Below are 22,287 nucleotides of genomic sequence, written 5' to 3'. Positions count from 1 at the left end.
GCTAATCTCTCTCTCTCTCTCCCCTTCTTGGGGACTCTGCCACCCTCTCTCATTAGGTCTCATCCCCACTTCCTTCCCTGAGTCTTTGTCCCTCTCCACTGAAGGATCTCTGTCCACGGCTGGGGGCAATTTCAGTGCCAAAAGCAGAGCTCTCACATTCCTTCCCAGAGCTGTGTGTCTGTGTGGCTGGGCCTGTGTGTGCATGTGAGCACACATGTGTGAGTGCATGAGAGGAATTCCGCATCCACTCTGGCCCCTGCTGTGATTACACAGAGAGAGTGGGAAGGAGGGAGAGGGGGAAAAGAGGCGAGAGTGAGGGAGAGAGAGAGCATGAGAGCGAGAGTGCGCACAAAACACAAAGGACTTTTCCCCACCTCCTCCCGTCCTTGGAAGAAAGCTGAGAGAAGTTCCTCATTATTTCCTTTAGGAAAGGACAATCTGCTGCCAAGAATCAGTTACCCACAGATACTAAACTGATCACAACCCACACATGAGCACACAGAAAACAAAGGCAGTGGCTTTTATTTTTCCCTCAGAGCTGAAAGAATATCAAGGGTTTACTTATCGACTTCAAAGCAATAAGGACTTAGCAGTATAAGATGCCATTCAACAAATATAGCAAATAATTTTAAAGGAAACAACTTTGGCTTCATTTCGGAAGGTGTGAAGGTAGGAGGGAAGGGAGAAAGAAGAGTGAGGAGGAAAAGGGAGACAGAATCAGCAGAGAAAAGAAAGAGGCAAACAGGAGAACAAGGGTCTGGGTGTGGGACTTTGGCCAGGGGAGCTGGCTCCTTCCAGATCTGCAGGTCACTCGGGGCCTCCTGCACGTTACCCGGGTTTGAAAATTACCCTCCCAGCAGCTGGCCCTGCCTCTCTACTCCGAGAAGCAGCTGGTACCACTTTTGTTCTCCAAATGTCCAAGTCTGGGTTTGAATACAGGCTCAGTTCCCAGGAGAATTCTGAGCTGCTGTCTTCACAGGTGGCAAGGAATGACTTAAGTTTAAGAAGAAGAATGGAGACACTCACTGGTCCCCGACATTTAAAAGCACCATATCCACCGTTTCTCCTTTTTCCCTCCATGCCTGAGGATCCCTTGGGGAAATGGGTGTTTAGAATTGCGGTGTTTTGGAACTAGATTCTTCAAGACCCCTCCAGAACTAGGTTTTTCAGTGTGGGATGTTTGTTCAAAATGCATCGAAATGCATATGCTTGGCTCCACCCAGGCCCCACGAGCTGGAACCAGGAAGGGATGTGGGGTGGCGGCGGGGGGGGGGGGGGTGCGGTCTGCCTTTTGAACAAGCTACTCAGGTAATATAGTTTGAGAACAGTTACTCTAAAACTTCTGGAATTACAGCCTGATAAACTGCGGGTTCTGAGTCAGAGAGACCCACCATGGGTGGACATGGCCAGACCTTGGTGTCTGTGTGTCCTCAGATTCCTTCTCAAACACCATTTTCCACCCTCCAAACTAAGGTCCAGTTTGATCCATTTAGCTAAGTCCAACCACTTCACTACCACCTTCTCCAGCAAGCCTCCTGGGGATGGCTCCATGGAGAATAACCCGCTCTGTCCTCTGCCTGTCCTTCCCCCTGTTCTGCTGGGAGCACGAGTCTAGGTCTGTCCTCAACTGGGAGTCAGGCCCCTACCACACCCAGAACTCATGCACACACAAGTAGGCTGTGAGCATCTCAGGGCACAGCACACAGCGCAGTGAGCTGGTTATCAGCACCAGGTTCGAATCCTGCCTCAGTGGGGAACCAGCCGTGCAACACTGGGAATACTATCGAAGACACTCATACGGACGCTGTGAGGATGAGAAAAGGAACGTGTCTGGCCCGGGGTGCAGCACCTCATAAAGGACAACTGCTGCTGCTGCTGCTACTATCAGGTGATGCAGGCCCAGGGCTACGGGCTGGCTTCCTTGCCCACCTAGGTCCCTGCCCATGTGCACAGGCTTGGGGGCAGAAGGCGGAAGGCTGCCCTCTCCCTGGAAGGCCAGCTTTGGTGAGGGACACAGCAGCCCTTCAGGGAAGCCCTTGGCCACCATGACCAGGAAATAAAAACCCAGCTCTGATCCCAGCTCGGATTCCTCGCTCTTCCCAGTGATTCACATAATAGCAGAACCAGACAGGATCAAAATGCTGCCTCAGAGCTGGCTGGGAGCTGCCGGGCCAGCCCAACCCGAAATCAAGGCCTCGGCTGTGGGGAGAAACCACCAGCCAGCGGAAAACCACGCCGGTGAGCCGGCGCTTACAGTAAAACACTGCCATCACGGGCTGGGCTCTGCACCAGGCGCGGCTGTGTCTGCACAGGCAATGGGTCTCTGAGAGTTGTTCTGAATGCCTGTCGGTGACAAGGAGGCCCCCACCAGAGCTTCAGAAGGCCTCTGAGGGGCCCTCGTGCATCCTGCTATCCCGAGACGGCGGGCCTGAGATGCAGAAAGAAAGGCCTCACCTCTTGCCGCGGGTCTTCAGCGAACCTCTGAATCACGTACTTCAGTTCCCTGGAAGAGACGAGGCGGCCAGAGTTACTGCCGGGGTCTGGGACTGAGGGGGAGGTGTGGGAAGGGGAGGGGATGGTGTCAAGGAGGAATGGGCCAGGGAGCTGGGCAAGCTGGTGGATCAGGGATGCCAGGAGAAGCCACCACTGCCTCCCAGAACGCACGTGCCACGGAGGGAAGACCTCAGGACAGAGGCCGTGCGTGCCAGAATGGAATGAGGGCGGTGCCCAGAAACTCACTTGGTGAACTTCTCGTGTGCGAGAGCTCTGTAACAAAAACGGGAAAACACGGCAGTTAGCAGAAGCGTCGGAAACAGCACAGTGTTCCCAAGATTAACCTCTGGGGACGTCTAGACTTTATGTCTGATTCAAAGAATGAAGAGGAATTTGAGTGAAATGCCAATATTTTGTCCCCACTCAAAGCTCCAAAACAAAGGCCTTCTTTGAGGAGGCGACAGATCACAGCAGCGGGAACAGACTGGGCGCCCCATTCCCAAAACTTCCCTAGGCCCACCCCTGTGAACAAGAGGGGCTAAGCTGCTGCCTGAGCACGTGTGGGTGCACGTGGGCTCCAGGGACCCAGGTGTGTTCATTAATTGTTCCACAATTAAGGCGGGCGGCACTCATTACTGCACACATCAGTGGCCATCGGGGACCATTCTTCTAAGCCAGTTGCCACAGCCAAGAACACCCAGGCCTATGGGGACAGGGGCTGAGGCCAATGACGTCATGCCTCTGCCGAGACTGAGTGCCTCTTAGGAGTTGGATTTCTCTGGTCTCAAGTCCTGGGACCCTCGGGGACTGGCCAAGCCAGCAAATGGGGCAATGACTGCATTTCATAAACACGCTCGGTAATCAGCTCCTTCGAGAACCCCAGCCGCCTCCCGAGGCTGGCTCCTTCCAACCTCTCGAAAGAGACCTGGAGGCATTTTAGGGCCTGGTTATTCTGACAAAGCCTTCTCTTCAGGCCATTATTCACCAGACAGCATTCTCTCTAGTTTCCAGTGATCACTTCAATAAGGTGCTAGGGGCCGGCGAGAGAGAGGCAGAGGGTCTGTTTCTGGCCAGGTTTGCTGCGGAGCCTGAGCTGAGCATTGTAAAGAGTGTAGTCAGAGTGCTTCCAGCATCTCAGTACGGCACAGCGAGCACCTCCACGTGCATTATCTTTTGATTCTTACTATCGCCCTTGGAAGAGGAGCGGCAGGTATTACGGTTCCCATCTGGTGCATAATAAAAAATGTTAACTGCACGGCCTGCCAGGCGCCGTGGGGAGGGGTGGGGAGGGCTCTGTTTGCATTCTTAGCTCATGAATCCCTGTGATAATGCAGTCAGACAGCTCCTACAACATCCCTGTTCTCCTGAGTTCCCCATTTTTCTGATGAGGGGAGGTGTGCCTCCTCAGAGGTCCCACAGCTGAGGACATGGCTGAGCTAGGACCGACGTCTCCAGGGTCTTCCCACTGTGACTTGGCTTCCCCATAACATGACTGGTCCCTTACTAAGGCCTTGGACAACTGAGGTTTGCCCCACAGGTGGGAGGGCTCTGGGGATGCGCTTGGGACTTACTCTTTGGGGAATGGAATGGGTTGAAGCAAACTGGCCAGAGACGGTCTCCAGTCATCATAGTCCGACCTAGAACGAGAGAGGGTGACAGTCAGCTTCGGTTGGGACAAGGAGAGGTTTACGGCACGGTCCCAGATGGGCCAAAAGATGGGATGAGAGGCTGGCAGGAAGTCAGTGGCACCGACTCCTCCCCCACTGCCACCTCCAGGATGAGCAAGTCCATGTTCTCAGCGTGGCCACGAGGACTCACAACCAGGCCTGTGCAGACTTCCTCATGGCACCCGAGGGCGTGAACTGTCCACTCCTCAGACTTCACAGTGCCCTCTGAACCACGGCTACGTGATCATTGTTCATTCCCTCTTTGGGACCATTAGGGGGTGCTCTGGGTGGAACTTTGCCTCCCATTCATATACCGAAGTTCTGTCCCCCAGTACTTCAGAATGTGACTGTACTGGGAGATACAGCCTTTAAAGAGGTGATGAGGTTCCAATGAGGCTGAAGACAGATGTCCTTAGAAGAGGAAACACGGACACACAGAGCAGAGACCAGCCAGGACTCAGCGAGGAGGCCGCTGTCTGCAAGCCAGGAGAGAGGCCTGCAGAGAAACCAGCCCTGCCCACACCTTGATTTCAGGGTTGTGCCTTCCCGAACTGACAGAAATACGTTTGTTGTGTAAGCCACGAAGTCGATGGTACTTTATAGCAGTCCTAGCAAACTAACCTACTGGGCTTAGGCTGGGACCCTGGGGCCATTCTCACCTTCAGTGATCAGAATTGAGTGGAAATTCTATACACGGATTCATAAAAAATAAACACTCCATGCTGTGTGTTTGTAATTTGGGTCAAACTGCCTGATTATTGGATTCCTTTTTTTTCTTTTTAAAAATTTATTATCATTATTATTTGAGACAGTCTTACTCTGTTGCCCAGGCTGGAGTGCAATGGCACGATCTCAGCTCACTGCAACCTCCACCTCCTGGGTTCAAGTGATTCTTGTGTCTCAGCCTTCTGAGCAGCTGGGATTATAGGCATGCGCCACTATGCCAAGCTAATTTTTTGTATTTCTAGTAGGGATGGGGTTTTGCCATGTTGGCCATGCTGGTCTTGAACTCCTGGCCTCAGGTGATTCGCCCGCCTCAGCCTCCCAAAGTGCTGGGATCAGCGGGGTGTGGTGCCTCATGCCTGTAATCCCAGCTGCTCAGGAGGCTGAAGCAGGAGAACTGCTTGAACCTAAGAGGCAGAGGCTGTAGTGAGCTGAGATCACCCCACTGCACTCTAGCCTGGGCAACAGAGTGAGACTCCATCTCAAAAAAGTAAACAACCCAAAAAAGTAAATAACACCTGCTGGGATTACAGGTGTGAGCCACCACACCTGGCCTTGGTGGATACTTGTATTTTTGCTTTCAGACAACAGCTTTTCTTCTTTTCTAAGAGTTGATGCTAAATACCTAGGAATTCAACTTACAAGGGGTATGAAGGATCTCTTCAAGGGGAACTACAAACCACTGCTGAACGAAATCAAAGAGGACACAAGCAAATGGAAGAACATTCCATGCTCATGGATAGGAAGAATCAATATTGTGAAAACGGCCATACTGCCCAAGGTAATTTATAGATTCAATGCCATCCCCATCAAGTTACCAATGACTTTCTTCACAGAATTGGAAAAAACTACCTTAAAGTTCACATGGAACCAAAAAAGAGCCCGCATTGCCAAGATAATCCTAAGCCAAAAAAACAAAGCTGGAGGCATCACGCTACGTGACTTCAAACTGTACAAGCCTGCAGTAACCAAAACAGCATGGTACTGGGACCAAAACAGAGATATAGACCAATGGAACAGAACAGAGCCCTCAGAAATAACACCACACATCTACAACCATCTGATCTTTGACAAACCTGACAAAAACAAGAAATGGGGAAAGGATTCCCTATTTAATAAATGGTGCTGGGAAAATTGGCTAGCCATATGTGGAAAGCTGAAACTGGATCCTTCCTTACACCTTATACAAAAATTAATTCAAGATAGATTAAAAGCTTAAATGTTAGACCTAAAACCATAAAAGCCCTAGAAGAAAACCTAGGCAATACTATTCAGGACATAGGCATGGGCAAGGACTTCATGACTAAAACACCAAAAGCAATGGGATCTAATTAAACTAAAGAGCTTCTGCACAGCAAAAGAAACTACCATCAGAGTGAACAGGCAATCTACAGAATGGGAGAAAATTTTTATAATCTACCCATCTGACAAAGTGCTAATATCCAGAATCTACAAAGAACTTAAACAAATTTACAAGAAAAAATCAAACAACCCCATCAAAAAGTGGGCGAAGGATATGAACAGACACTTTTCAAAAGAAGACATTTATGCAGCCAACAGACACATGAAAAAATGCTCATCATCACTGGCCATCAGAGAAATGCAAATCAAAACCACAATGAGATACCATCTCACACCAGTTAGAATGGCGATCACTAAAAAGTCAGGAAACAACAGGTTCTGAAGAGGATGTGGAGAAAAAGGAACACTTTTACACTGTTGGTGGGACTGCAAACTAGTTCAACCACTGTGGAAGACAGTGTGGCGATTCCTCAAGGATCTAGAACTAGAAATACTGTTTGACCCAGCCATCCCATTGCTGGATATATACCCAAAGATTATAAATAATGCTGCTATAAAGACACATGCACATGAATGTTTATTGCAGCACTATTCACAGTAGCAAAGACTTGGAACCAACCCTAATCTCCATGAATGATAGACTGCATTAAGAAAATGTGGCACATCTACACCAAAGAATACTATGCAGCCATAAAAAGGATGAGTTCATGTCCTTTGTTGGGACATGGATGAAGCTGGAAACCATCGTTCTGAGCAAACTATTGCAAGGACAGAAAACCAAGCACCACGTGTTCTCTCATAGGTGGGAATTGAACAATGAGAACACCTGGACACAGGGTGGGGAACATCACACACTGGCACCTGTCATGGGGTGGGAGGAGGGGGAGGGATAGCATTAGAAGATATACCTAATGTAAATGATGAGTTAATGCGTGCAGCACACCAACATGGCACACGTACCCTAGAACTTAAAGTATTAAAAAAAAAAAAAAAGTTAATACTAATGATGGTAATAACAATGACAATAATAACAGCAGCTCTGATGTCATGGAGACTTTCTACATACACTTCATTATGCTAAGGGCTTTACCTTAGTTCATTTACTCTTTATAAGAGCACAATAAAGTCAATGTGACTAACCCCACTTAACAGATGAGGAACTTGAGGCCCAGAGGTTCAAGGTCACATGGCCATGGTGAATGAGGAGTCAAATCCAAGCTTCTGTGATGGCAGAGCCTTGGCTCTCACCAGCCCTGAAAGACCACAGCTGGGATCTTAGCAAAAGCCAGCGCCTGCTTGGGTAAGGAAGGAGGGCTAAACCTCAGTTAAAGCAGGTGCAGGAAGCACCACGCTGTTCACCTGACTTCACTTAACCCTTTCATGAGACAGCCTTCTTCCTGTGTGAACAGCCAGTGGGAGAGGTCAGTTATCCAATCCCAGTCATCTACACAGCTAGGAAGGCGTGAGGCTGGACTGAGAACCTGGTATTTCAGGCTCTACCACACCACGGTGTGTGGTGAAGCCAGGCACTAGGGTGTCACCCTCGTCCGACCCTGGGAAGACCACTGTCCCACAACAGAACAGTATTAGCACTGCTGACAAGGTAGATGCAATTCGCGCCGCGCTGCCTGCACACCGGGGCTTGAACCAAGGGCACTTCCTGTGTTCGCTCATGGGATCTGCCCAGAGGACCCTGTGTGGTGAGTCCAAATGATGGACAAGGAGTAATATGGAAATTCACTGACTGTGACCCCAGGGCTGTGACACAGCCAGGCCACAGCAGGGAAGCAATAGCTTCGGGAGTTTCCTGAGGCCCAACAGGCTGCTTCCCGACCAGCTACCAGCACGGCTCCATAAAGAGGGAGTTTTTTGGCCAACTCTTGCCCCCAAAAGCTAGGAGCGTCCAGAGAACTCTCCGGCGTCTCAATCTGAGTACAGATGGGCTTGTATCACACAGCAGAGCACTCACACACGGCCCCCAGAGACTGCAGTCATGACAACCCCTATTTTACAGACGACAAAAATGAAGCTCAGAGCTGTTTGTGATTTCCCACAAGTCACCGGCAAGTGGCTGAGATCTGACCTCAGGTGCTTCTAAGACCACGACCCGTCCTCTTCAGCACCTGCACTGTGTTTATAACCAGTTCCCCCACCTGGGTTCTGGATCTCTCTAGCTGTAGCGACTCTGCTGGAAAACAAACCCAGAGGTAGTCAGTTCTCGCCTAAGCCAGGCCTGGGCACCTCTGAGGGCCCAGAGCTTAAAACCCTAACACATAAAGTGAGGGGTGGCCACTAGAGCAGTCCCCACCCGAATCACAGAGCTGTCCCTGGGTACTCCCCAGCCTCTGACCATCTTGCCTCGGACCATCCCAGGGAGGGGGCCAGGTCTCATCTCTGAGTCCCCCATGCTGGGCCCTGGGCTGGGTGGATGGCTGGTGCTTGGGAGGGAACTGCTGAACCCAAGACCCAGTGCACACTGGGACTGGGCCAATGACAGAGCCTGAGGCCTGTGACTGGCTTCCGAACAGAAGGGATATTGAGTCTCCATCTGGGGGACTAGCATGTGCCACCAGGTGCCAAGATTGAGTGGGATGCCGCTTAAGATCCTGGCTTGGACTGGGGCAGGAGGTGGGATCTGAACCCTTGTCCAGTGGCCCATGTTGGGGAGGTGCTGCAGAGAGATGCCCCACTGACACCTGGGCACCACCCATGGGAGAGGCCAGCGGGTGCTCAGACCCGGGCTGGGCAGAGGGGTGGTCCCGGGACCCCTACCCACATACAACTCACCACAGATGCACTGTGTATCAGTTTGTGTGCTGTGTGTATAACTGCCCTATATAGAAACAGGGCGAAGTTTTTCAGCAAGGACAAATGTTCACTCCCATCGGCAACGAGCGGTTTAAATAACCCCTGAGTGAGGGCGTTTCCTGCCCCACCTTCCTCCAAATAAACCCACGATAGCGTGCGTGGCAGCCTTCAAACCCCGATCACACCCTGGAAGCTTCTGAGGAAAGGCTCCGATGCCAGGTGCAGAGAAAAGAATGACCAGGAAAGCCTGTTGCCTGAGATAAGTCCTGCCTGTGATGCCAGTGGCTGCTCACTCACTGCTTACCCAACTTGTTCCCTTAATCCCCAGAATGGTACACGAGGGCAGAGGGTGCCGGTGAGGAAGCTGAACTCTGTGCCTAGGAGGCAGGATGAGGACTGAGAGCAGGTCCACTGGACTGCCGTGCTTGAGGGCAGAAGGCCCAGGTGCCATGCGGCCTGGGGGTCTCAGAGCTGCAGGAGCCTGAGGCCTGTCAGGTGCATGTCAGGATGCAGAGACCCCTTTATGCCCCCGTATTCACACGCTCCCTTCCGAAGGGTCATCTGTCTTTGCAGCTACCTTGTCTTCCCTCCAGAAGAATCACCTTCCTCCTTTCCTCCCACCTGTCCCTGACTCATGGTTTCCAGAAAATGGAAATTCAGTTGACAGCAAACCTCATCTGCAGTGCCTGCCGCATGCCATGTGCTATCCAAGGACTCCCCATGCGTCAGCCAGTGCAGCAATCCCAGCAACTCGGCTGGGCGGGTGCTCTTGGCACCCCCCCTTTTATAGGCAGGAAAATGAAAACACAGTGAGGGACTGCCCTGGCCCCAGGCCACACAGCTGGTGGTGAGAGCTGGGATCTGAACCTGGGAGCCTGGCCCCGGGCGTCTGTGCTCTACCATCTCAATAACAATGTCTCACAAGGAGGGTGGCCCGGCTCACACCTGAGGAGGACGAGTTCCCCATATCACAAGGGCACTGGTGGGCACATGGTAGCTCGAGCCTGTAATCCCAGCACTTCGGGAGGCTGAGGTGGGAGGATCGCTTGAGGCCAGGAGTTCAAGACTAGCTTGGGCAACATAAAGAGATCCCATCTCTAAAAGAAAAAAAAAGTTAAAAACAAAAAGTAAGCCAGGCAGGTGGTGTGCACCTGTAGTCCCAGCTGCTGAGGTGGGAGACTTCCTTGAGCCCAGGTGTTCGAGGCTGCAGTGACCTGTAACTGTGACACTGTACTCCAGCCTTGGTGACACAGTATCTTAAAAAATGAAAGGGAGGGGAGCACTTAGATTTTTTTTTTTAACTTTTTTTTTTTTTTTGAGACGGAGTCTCGCCCTGTCGCCCAGGCTGGAGTGCAGTGGCGCGATCTCGGCTCAATGCAAGCTCCGCCTCCCGGTTTCACGCCATTCTCCTGCCTCAGCCTCCCGAGTAGCTGGGACTACAGGCGCCCGCCACCACGCCCAGCTAATTTTTTGTATTTTTAGTACAGGCGGGGTTTCACTGCGTTACTCATGATGGTCTCAATTTCCTGACCTCGTGATCCGCCCGCCTCGGCCTCCCAAAGTGCTGGAATTACAGGCGTGAGTCACCACACCCGGCCATTTTTTTACTTTTAAAATAAAGCGTATTCTATGCAGAAATGTCATGAGATACAGAACTCTAAGGAGATTTGAAGTCACCCACAATCAGAGGAGTTAGGGTCCCCATGGGGAGCTATGAGCCCCAGCAACAGGCCCATGTTCACTTGTCACTCCTGAGCCTGTTCTGTGAACCGCGAGCGTGGTCTGCACTCCCAGGTGCTCAGCCCAGTGGGAGGCTTCGGCGTGTCTGAGGCGGGGTCTGGACAGAAGCCTCCTCCTCTGGGTCTCCCAGCCTGGGGCTCCACTTCCTGGCAGCTACCACAAGTCCCAGAGGGGTGCAGGGGAAGGAGGGAGAGGGCAAGTGGACTTCCTTGCCTTGGCCCAGACCAGCTTGGAAGTCTGTGACCCCAGTCTGACCAGGTTGGTGGAAGAATGGGAGGCGCTGGACACAGGTTGTCGTGGAGGTGAGGCTGGGTGTCCCCCAGACTGGCAGGCCCACGAGGAAGGAATGAGGAACCCTCCTGTGCATGGGCCTCTCTGTGACAGGCCTCAGCACAGGCCCCAGTGGCTAGCAGAGTCCCTGCCTTGAGACTGCCCTGGCTCTGGGTGGGCCTGTTATCCTAGGATGGGATGCCTCTGGCCACTGGGGCAGTCTCCCACTTGGCCAAGCCAGGCCTGGGATGGGAGGGCAGGGCAGCAGGTAGGGTGTGAGGGACCTGACTGCCCACCCAGGAAGGAGGAAAGAGGGCTGCGCCCTGCCCAGTTCAGGGAGGAAGGGGGTGGGCAGGCAGGCATGTGCCTGACGCATCCTGCTGACCCCAACATGCCTCAGGCATAAGGCACCTGCACATTTAACCCTCCCATGAATGGGGCCTTAGAACCCCCATTTCACAGATGAGAAATGGAGGCCCAGAGAGGTTCAGATACTTGTCAAAGGTCACAGAGCTAATGGGGGACATGTTGGGCCCAAACAAGGCTTTGTGAGTGCAAAGCCCGGGTCTCCCACTTCACGCAGCTCAGTGGGGATTCTAACCCAGTTCAGAAGATGCCACCTCAACTGGAGCCCTGTGCTGCCCTGTGGACAGGACGCTTCCTGCCAGCCTCGCTGCTTTTCCTGACTCACAGAATCTCCCACAAGGTGTGGGCAGAATGTGGTGGCCTCAGGGTGGCCTGATGCTTGGGAAGGCCTGGGGCATGAGAAGGCTCAGGCGGGAGCACATTCAGGCCACTTTGTTCCTGCTATGCAACATCCAGAAATATCTGCTCCCTTTAAAGAGAAACCAACTGGTCCGGGGATTTGATCCCAGGCTGAGAAACAGCGGCTGTTACCCCTGAGGCTGGGTACCTCAGGAAAACTCCCTCTCTCTCCACCTGTGCAGTCATCCCATCCGGGACCTTCCCAGGCCCCACAGCAGATCTGCTGGCCTTAAATGCTCCAGGGACCTTTGAGTTTCTACAGAGTTACCATGTGCTCCAGGAATGAGCAGTTTTAAGTTTCCAAACAGGATGGACATGGCGGCTCATGCCTGTAATCCTAGCACTTTGGGAGTCCGAGGTGGGCAGATCACTTGAGGTCAAGAGTTCGAGACCAGCCTGGCCAACGTGGCGAAATCCTGTCTCTACTAAAAACACAAAAATTAGCCAGGCTAGGTGGTAGACGCCTGTAATCCCAGCTACTGGGGAGGTTAAGGCAGGAGAATGGCTTGAACCTGGGAGGCAGAGGTTGCAGTGAGCTGAGATCGTGCCACTGCACTGCAGCTGGGCGACAAGAGCGAGGCTCCATCGCCAAAAAAAAAAAAAAAAAAAAGGAAAAAGAAAAAGTAAGTACATATAGAAAGAACTACCTAGAAGAATCACAGACTTTTTAAAAATTACAAAACAGGCTGGGCACAGTGGCTCACACCTGTAATCTTTGGGAGGCTGAAGTGGGCAGATCACTTGAGGTCAGGAGTTCGAGACCAGCCTGGCCAACATGGCAAAACCCCGTCTCTACTAAAAATACAAAAATTAGCTGGGCTTGGTGGCAGGTGCCTGTGATTCTAGCTAATGGGGAGGCTGAGGCAGGAGAATGGCTTGAACCTTGGAGGCAGAGGTTGCAGTGAGCGGAACTACTGCAGATAAGTCCCCTGGCCCTGTCTCCCGGTCTTTAGGACAACCCCAAATTCATCTGCATTTCCCTGAAGTTCCCCAAGGGAGGAGCCTCTTCCAGCCGAGCTGCAGCCCATCAAGGGCTCTTTTAAAATCTAACATTCGCAAAGGGTCCCCAGCAGCAGGTAAGAGCCGATCAGGGCCGATCAGAAGCACGTCCTACCCCTGTGGCCCCAGTGTGCCGCGGTTCCACACTCTGCCCATCTGAGCGCTACAGCAGCCCCGCTGAGCCCTTGATGTCACTGCTCTTAGCACTTGGCAATACTTAGGTTCAGAGGGACTGAGTACAGGGACCAGTATGGTATTTGGCGTAAAGTCTGGCCTGGCGTAGGTATGCAACGAAAGCTGGTTGAAAGAATGAATAAACAGGTGGCTAAATGAAGGTGTGAATCACACACAGGTGCCCAGCAGGAAAAGAGCTGGACTCTAAACGACTACAAATCCCAAAGCTCTTCTTCGCCTCCCGAATCCGTGTTCTTTTCATCACCCCACCCCGCCTGCACCTCACGCGGTGATTTTTTTCCAACATCAGCCTCGACCTGCATTTGGAATAGTTTTACTTTTCAAGGATCTCCAGGAAATTTTTGCAACTTAGGTTAGTTACTTTTCAAAAGTGTCAAATTCTAACGATGCAGGGACCTTCCTATGGGAACACGCGGCAACTGATCAGTCCTCCGAGAAGACACGCATTTTACAGACAAGAAAACTGAAGCTCAGAGGAGCCAAGAACACTGGCCACAGTTCCACAGCAGCTCGGGCCTACGGCTGCATTTCCTCAAGGCTGAGATGCAAGTTTCCTGCACTCCAGGTGTGCGATGAATGCCATGCGGCTTTTATGTCTCAAAGCACAGTTAGGAAATCAATGACGCATCTCGCCCTCAATAGTATGGGCAAGTGGCGGGAACACAGCTGCATCATCAATGGTGGTTACTCCCGTTGGCCAGGTGTTCACCTCGCAGAGGTGTCTGCTCTGTGCCATCCACTCAGGGCTGGCCCCTCCCATCTCTTTCCCAATGCCAGATGCAGCCATACTTGTGCCACCTCCCAGCCTGGGACCAGAGGCTCAGAGAGGATGACCAACCTTCCGAAGTCATAACTAGTATGTGGCACAGGTGGGACTGGAACCTAGCACGGTCTGACTCTGAGTCTGTGCCTTTCCTGATGTATCTCACTTTGGCGCCCTTTGAGCAGCTGGGGTTGTTTGGGTCCAACCAGTTTGAGGCCTCCAATGAGCCAGCAACTGAAGCAGCCTGCTGGGTGTGGGGAGGAAAGCTGTTGGTAAACGCAGTTATCAGGCCGAAATTGTGCTGAGCTCCCCCAAGGTGGAAGAGGCTGCTGGAAGCATAATCCCGTTTTGTGGAGGTTTTGGGGCTGGGCGTGAGCTGCTCCTCTGTGTAGCCCCATCGAGAACCCCTCCTGGCTTGCCCTGACTGTCCTGGGCCCTTGGCGATGGCCCCGACCCCCACCTGTGCCCTGGCAGCTAGGTGATGTGGGGCAGGCAGGGGGTCTGGACGCAGATGGGGGAGAACAGAGTCCTCATTCATGAGCATGTTTATGAAGAAGGAAAAAACGTGTGCCAACTGCGTTATGAAACTCAAACCTTTAGTGCTTAATGAGAAGTAGGAGTCAGGCCCAAAACAGCAGAAGGCCCAGTGGTTCACGGTGTTTGTAAAAACCAGCTGGAATTGGGGAGCTGGAGTGGACAGCAGGGCCAGTCTCTGGCCTGGAGGCTTCTATCTCAATCAGAGCAAGGAGACCCCTCCAAAAATCCGGGGAGGTGCCCTAACCCAGCTGCCGCTGGGAGAGCTGGCACCTTCCCTTCCCTTGAAGACACTCAGGTCTGTGATGTGTTCTTGGAGATACTCTCTTAGTGGGATCTGGAATTCCACTTGGCTGGGGGTGGAGGTCACTGAATGCAGTTATGCCCTCACCCGACCTCTGCTGCTGGGACCACAAGGCGGGGCTGGTCCTGAACCCCTGGGCACACCCCACCCTTTCCTCTCTGGGGCCAAAGTCAGGGCAGAGGAGGCTATGTGGGGACGCTGCCTCCACGATCTCCTTCAAACCAGCAGAAGCCATCTTATGACTGTGTGTGCCCATGTGTTCACCTTCGCAGACACCACAGGCCTTGCTAGTAGAGCACAGGGGGCACCCCAAGGTGCCGCCCAGCCATTTCTCCAGCTCAACAGGCCCTCAGAAGCTGCCCTCTGTCCCTCCAAACCCTGAGCAGACTCCAAGAGCAACACACACATGACAGAATGAACAAACGCTGCCCAGCCGCGGGACCACACAGGGCCTCAGGGAAACCCCGCCCACCCACACAGACAACAGCCCAGGCACCGGGCTTCCAAGTGGCCTCCCTGCAGGCTGAGGGCCCCAGGAGCCCTGGTTCTAGACAGGCATCATGCACTGGATAAATGTGACAGCACAGCTGTAGCCCCAACCCCTCCGAAAAGTCCAGCAACCACAAGCAGCTGCATCTGAAAATGCCCATCTCTGGATTCAAAGCTCCTGAGAGTGGGGCAGAGCCTGTTCCGAAGGAAGGCGTTTGTGGGGCGAGAAAGCGGGAGGTGTCTGCTGAGTGTCTGCAGACCTGAGCTTGTCTGTGGCTCTGTGGGGGGCAGAAGGGAAGAGTCAATGAGGTCCCTCAAACTGGGGCTCCTGGAACCAGGTGCTCATGGGTTTGAGATGTGTCAGGTGGAACGTGTGGATGGCAAGGCTGGAGAGACCCGTAGGGGTCAAGGATTAAGAACTGTACTCCCCTCTACCTTAGTCACACAACTGAAGTTCAGGGAGCGGGAGGGACAGGCACAGAAGGAGCCAGCTCAGAAGCCACACCACCCAGAGCAGCCCCGGCTCCACGGGTCTCCTACACCCACACCCAGGCACACGCAACACCAAAGTGTGCACACAGACACCCAGGCACATGGCACAAATACGCAGAGCCACATACCCAAGACAGACTCACACACTCCTGCACATGACCCCTCACTCACTCAGACACATGCATATCCACAGATATTCACACCCCAAAGACACACGGCATACATGGCTCACACAACACACACACACATGGGCTCACGCATATACCTGCAAACATATACAGAGAAACACACATCCTCTCCAACCCTACAGCACAAATGGTTATACCCACATGCATGCAGCCACAGCCACTCGTGCACAAAAGTAGCACAAGTGAGTAGACATACCCACTCTTGTGCATTTAACACACACACCACACACACACACACACCCCTATAGAGAAATCCACATGCATGCCCACACCCGTCTCCTATAAACACACACACACACTCAGCAGACCACGTGTGCTGTCACACCCACATCCACCCATGGCCATTCATGCACACAAGGACACTCACAAGCTCAGAGGATCCCACACACCCAACACACCAGAGATGTCCACATACTCACAGACACACTTGGGAACCCTTTGTGCTCCTGCACACCCTGGCAGATGTATCCAGATCCTCACACACACACAAACTCGTGCAGACATATGTACACATGTATGCTTGGGCATGCACCGTACACATGTGCCCAGGCACTCAAGCATACAGGTACCAAGCCATACATGCACCCCACGTGTGTGTATACACACACATGTTCACAGATACACAACCACAGCCAACTGTGCACATACCCACGTGTCCCTCACCCACCTGTACATATGCACCCTGCATGCCTGTACTCACAGCCACACTTGTGCTTACGCACACTCTTGCACACACCAGCTCATGTGCACTCACACACACACCCCTCTACCTGCGTAGTTTGACCCAACAAACACAGCCACACCCAGCAGCAAAGCCCAGACTCCTCCCGCCTGCCCTGGGGGCGGGCATGCGGGGAGCACTCACAGCAGCTTGAGGATTTCCACGTAGCAGCCGAGCGTGCGGTCGGCCTGGGGGCCCAGCTCGATGCTCATGGTGCTGCAGGCGGGGCTGACCATGAGGCAATCGATGAGGTTGGGCTCGCTGTCGTTGCCCGCGCTGGCCGTCAGCGCCGGCTTGGCAGTGCTGGTGCGTTCCACCTCCACGTGGATCTCACTGGAGGCCACGACCACCGACTTGAGCCGGGCCTCAGACAGCGTGGCTTCCTGAGACACCAGGTCCGGGCTGGGGTGCAGAAGGCGCAGAGGTAAAGTGGGCTTCCGGTCGCACGGCTGCTGGCAGCCATTCCGGATTTCCTTCAGGCTTGGGGAATTGTCGCGGCTGGGGGAAGAGGTGGGAGAGGGCACATGAGTACAGGCACCGTTCATGATGCACCACGACCCACCAGGCTAAAGGCCTTCCTGAATCCCAGGATGAGGCCACAATGTAATACTATCACCATCCCTGTGCTAGAAATGAGGAAACTGAGGCACAGCCTGGGTGCGCGGCTTGCCCAAGGTCTAGACAGGAAGACCTTGTCTTGACCTTGGCAGCCCAACCCAGGTTGCCTGTCTCTACAGTCCATGCTGTCACTTCAGCACATAACAGGCACTCAATAAACATTTGCTGACCGACTGAGTGGATGCTGATCTCTACATGACAGCCATAAGGCTCTTGGCAATCTCCACGAAAACACCACTGGCCACTTTCTCGATAAGCCAACAGGATCTACTATTTTGCTTTTAGTTGCTTCCTGTGGTTTAACTACCCTCCAATCCCTGACCTCATGCCACAATGTCCTCCAGGACTCTGCTCTCCTGGCCCCAAACCCAGCCAAGTGAGCAAGCTCAGTATCTGCCCTCCTCCTGGGAACCCACTTCAATGGGATCCCCAACCCCAGAATTCCAGTCTGGGCCCTGGAGTCTAGCCCTCCTGTCTGCAGAACCCTCACTCCTCCTGGGTAACCGTCCAGGCACAGCATCTCTAACTGCCCGGAGGAACAGAAGCCTGCACAAGGTGTTAACAGGTGTTAACTCAGAAAGGGGCTCTACGGCATTATTGATCTCACATTTGTTAGGGAAATGCTGGGGCAAACGGGATGACATTAGGCCTCTTAACGGCAGGACCTGTCAGAGCCTTGACCTGGTTAAAGTCCCTCCTCTGACTGAGTGCTTCCCGAGGTGCCCAGTTGCCTGGGAGGTGCATTGTTGTAAGGGACAGTAGAACCATCAACGGGTTCCTCTGCTGGTGCCCATGGGCCGGCACAGTGCTAAGTGCAGTCATACAGATGCTCACAGACATCACTGAACAGTGATTCCTGTTTCTGTGCCACAGGTGAGGAAAGACAGTCTCAGAAGTTACATGATCTACCCCTAATTAAACAGCCCATGAGTCGATGGAGATGGGATTTGAAGCCAGATCTCCTGGACCCCAAAGCCCAGGATCCTTCTAACTAGGTTGGCTTCCAAGGTCCCCTAAGATCTGTGCAGGTCCCCTCCTCCAGGAAGTCTTCCTTGATTTCTTCCTGCTACTCTTGCCCTTCCTACCCTCGAACTCCTCCTAAACCAAAGCTTTCCACCCCTGGCTGGACACCAGGATCCCCTGGGTATACTTCGAAACATCCCAAAGCCCAGTTAGACAGGAATCTCCAGCGTGGGACCTGGACATGAGCAATTTTTAAGGTTCCTCATGTGTGTGGTCAAGGTTGAGATCCACTAATCCAAGACTTCGAGCACAACGGCACGATTGGAAACAGCTGCTTGTCTAGTCCTTCCCCAGATGTGTCACAGGCATGGATCCTGTGCCTCTAAAGGGGCACCCAGGCTTGAGGACAGGGCCACGCTGCTGGCATTCTGCTTGGGGAATTGTTGTGGCTGGGGGAAGGGGTGGGAGTGAGCCTGTGAGTAGCCCCTCCAAGGGCTGTGTGCAGAACTTGAGCCTCATGCACAGGAAGGGTCTGAGTGTATCCAGCACATGCCAGGAACCAGGCCTGAGCTGAGCCCACCAACGGTGTTTAATAAATATACTTTCAGCTTTGCTGGGACAAATAATCCGCCAGCTGAAGTCCGAGAATTCTATCGTTGATAAAAACTAGTGTGTGGTCTGTGATGGGGGGAGACCTAAATTCTTTGGTTCGGATCTGATTTGCTCCCGAAGTGCTCAACACTCCATTTCTCCTCGTTTGCCTTTGCTGGGTTTTAAAAGTGGATTTTCAAGGCTGTTTGGCTCAGATTGGTGATTTTCGAGAGAGCCACGCTAACCTGGGTCAAGCTGTCTGTTCTTTTCAGTGTGAGTACATTGTGTACATTTGCCCACAAAGAGCACTGTGGATGGCCTGGAGGACATGACGGGCTTTATCTTGAAGGGACTGACTGAGGGGGCATCTGGACCTGAGCCCAGGAAACGTGTTGGCAGTATCGTGCTTCTCTGGGTGACATCCAGAAACTTCTGGCATCAGTTGGAACCCAAGCTACTGTGGGCTCCGAGGGGGCTCAGCATGGCTGAGCCAGGGTGGGTGGGAGGCAGCAGGCACTGCCTGACCCTCGCCAGCCTCCAACCTGGCATCTCCTTGCCACAGCCACCTAACAGTTCCCCAGGGTCACATCTGCCCCCTACTCCATCCTCCTCACAGCAGCAGCCAGAGGGGAACGGAACTGAAATCCCATCACGTCCCTTCTCCACTTACAACCCACTATGGACTCTCCAATGCTCCCAGGATAAAGTTCTGCCACTGAAACCCAGGACAGCCCCGCTACTTACAGTGTGATCCCCAGCTCACGGCTTCACCTGAGAGCTTGTGAGACAAGCAGAGTCTCAGGTCCTGCCCCAGACCTGCTGAATCCGAATCTTCAATTTAATGCCAACCCCTAGAGAGTCCCAGGCACCAGGAGGTGTGAGAAGCTGCCTATGCATGGCCCAGCGCTGCTTCTCTCTCCAGCTCCATCTTTTGCTTCCCTTTCCTTCTCTCTGCTCCAGTCACACTGGATTTCCTTTGGCTCCTCCCATGCAGGGACCTCCACATTCAGCGTGCAGCAGAATGACTTGTGCAGTTTGTTTAGAATGCAGACTCCTGGGCCATACCCCAGAAATACTGCAGCCAGGAATCTATTTTAAAGCAGTCCAGGTGATTCTGAAGTAGTGGTTCAAGGACCCGCAGATACAAAAACATTGTAGACGGGCACGGTGGCTCACCCCTGTAATTCCAGCACTTTTGGAGGCTGAGGGGGGAATTTCACTTGAGGCCAGGAGTTTGACACCAATCTGGCCAACATGGCAAAATCTCATCTCTACTAAAAATACAAAAAAAAAAAAAATAAATAAAATAAAATAAAATAAAATAAAATAAAAATTAGCCAGCTGTAGTGGTGCACACCTGTAATCCCAGCTACTTGGGTGACTGAAGCATGAAAATTGCTTGAACACAGGATGCAGAGGTTGCAGTGAGCAGAGATTGCGCCACTGCACTCCAGCCTGGGTGACAGAGTGAGACTGTTTCCAAAAAAATCCAAAAAAACAAAAACAAAATCATTGTGACCAATGGCACCTTCACCCATCACTGCCAGGCCTTTGCCCGTGTGGTTCTCTCCCTGGGTCACCCTCTTCCTGCTTCTTACCTGGAGAACAGCCAGGAGGTATCAACGTAAACGTCACCTCCCCAAGGCTCCTTCCAAAAACAGATGCCAGGGCATCCTAATTAAATCAGAATGGCACTGGGAGGGTCCTGGGCACCCTTTTGTTTTTCTTTTTTTTTTTTTTTTTTGAGACGGAGTCTCGCTCTGTCGCCCAGGCTGGAGTGCAGTGGCCGGATCTCAGCTCACTGCAAGCTCCGCCTCCCGGGTTTACGCCATTCTCCTGCCTCAGCCTCCCGAGTAGCTGGGACTACAGGTGCCCGCCACCTCACCCGGCTAATTTTTTTGTATTTTTAGTAGAGACGGGGTTTCACCGTGTTAGCCAGGATGGTCTCGATCTCCTGACCTCGTGATCCGCCCGTCTCGGCCTCCCAAAGTGCTGGGATTACAGGCTTGAGCCACCGCGCCCGGCCTTCTTTTTTTTTTTTTTTTTAAAAAAAAAAACGAGATATAACCCAAGGAACACTGGTAAATGTCTAACAACCAATTCTCCAAAGAAAGAAGCCCTGATCTGGCCGGGCGCAGTGGCTCACGCCTGTAATTCCAGCACTTTGGGAAGCTGAGGCGGGCAGATCACTTGAGGTCAGGAGTTCGAGACCAGCCTGGCCAACAAAGTAAAACCCCATCTCTACCAAAAACACAAAGATTAGCCAGGTGTGGTGGCCCACACCTATAATCCCAGCTACTTAGGAAGCTGAGGCAGGAGAATCGCTTGAACCCAGGAGGTGGAGGCTGCAGTGAGCCAAGATTGTGCCACTGCACTCCAGCCTGGGTGACAAGAGCAAGGGTCTGTTGCAAAAAAAGGAAGAAGCCCTGATCTGCAGTGCTTACCAATTTCTTTTGTGTAAATACTCCCACCACAGCTACTTCAAGCTACCAATATGATATCATTACAGAACTTGGAAGGGACGTGTTCCCAAAAGAAATGGGTGAGCTGGCTCCTGCACACCCTGGGTATAACTTAAATACTGGAGGCCGGGTGCGGTGGCTCACGCCTGTAATCCCAGCACTTTGGGAGGCCAAGGTGGGCAGATCATGAGGTCAGGAGATCGAGACCATTCTGGCTAACATGGTAAAACCTTGTCTCTACTAAAAATATAAAAAGTGCAGGCCTGGCACTACCGTCTGGCTTCCGTTTTCTCCTCTTTTTGCCTCACCATGTTGTCAGCTCCAGGACAGGCCCGTGGGAATGAGCAGCCTCCCATCTCCACATTCTGGCCCCTGGAGTCCCTGCACTTCTTTCTCATCAGGGAAGTGATTCAAGGTGGGCCACGGTCCCCTTTGAACATTGGGACCTGAGGCTGAAGGCATTAAAACAGTGACCCTCTCTCATGGCCTGCTGCAAGGAAGCAGCCCCCGATTTATCAAATGCCTTTTCCTGCCCCTTCCCAAGATCTCAGCAGTATAGCATTTGTTTGAGAAGTCCCCCCTGCACAGGGTTTCAGCAACTCCGAATGCTCTACCGCCTTCATTTTGAGAAAAGACTGAAATACCCTCCTGCCATATCCCTAGCTCTGGCAGGGTCTGGACTCATGTTGGTCTCATTAGAGTTGTGCAGTGTACCACCTGAACAACTGGGTGGCTGCAGCAGAGACCACTGCGTTCTGCATGTCACATCCCCTCCAATGACACCAGAGGTCACTGCAGAAAGTTCCCCATAAAGTAATGGCATCTGCATCAGTCTGCATCCCGGGAGCAGTTCTCAGCCAGCGAGGGATGGGAGCTGGTGAGTGACTACCCCAGCACAGCCAGCCTCGGCTGAGCAACTCTCAGCAGAGTAATTCTCAGTGTGTTCCGCATGGCCTCCTGGGGCACAGTGGGAGTGCATGCCAGCTGCCCGAAGTGGTCACCTGATTGCTTGCTTGCTTGCTTATTTATTTTTGAGAAGGAGTCTTACTCTGTTGCCCAGGCTGGAGTGCAGTGGTATGATCTCGGCTCACTGCAACCTCTGCCTGCCAGGTTCAAGCTATTCTCCTGCCTCAGCTTCCTGAGTAGCTGAGTACAGTCATGTGCCACCACGCTCGGCTAATTTTTGTATTTTTTTAGTAG

At 52.7% G+C, this 22,287-nt stretch overlaps 1 protein-coding gene across 4 annotated transcripts in view; it reads right to left on the bottom strand.

The window, feature by feature from the left end:
• The window catches only part of CMIP (c-Maf inducing protein), a 272,103-nt gene that overhangs the window by 16,168 nt on the left and 233,648 nt on the right, over positions 1 to 22,287 (bottom strand). For all 4 annotated transcript variants that reach the window (XM_033219126.1, XM_033219127.1, XM_033219128.1 and 1 more), the window contains 4 exons: positions 16,598 to 16,951; positions 4,065 to 4,130; positions 2,740 to 2,766; positions 2,455 to 2,503 (listed from right to left, as the gene is read on the bottom strand). In XM_033219126.1, the coding sequence (XP_033075017.1) occupies positions 2,455 to 2,503; positions 2,740 to 2,766; positions 4,065 to 4,130; positions 16,598 to 16,951 (496 nt within the window). The remainder of the gene's footprint in view (positions 1 to 2,454; positions 2,504 to 2,739; positions 2,767 to 4,064; positions 4,131 to 16,597; positions 16,952 to 22,287) is intronic.

The sequence above is a fragment of the Trachypithecus francoisi genome, unplaced genomic scaffold (assembly GCF_009764315.1).
Source record: "Trachypithecus francoisi isolate TF-2019V2 unplaced genomic scaffold, Tfra_2.0 Lachesis_group10, whole genome shotgun sequence".
Classification (NCBI taxonomy): Eukaryota; Metazoa; Chordata; class Mammalia; order Primates; family Cercopithecidae; genus Trachypithecus; species Trachypithecus francoisi.
Note: the sequence above shows the minus strand (reverse complement) of the source record. Positions and strands in the feature narration are given on the sequence as shown.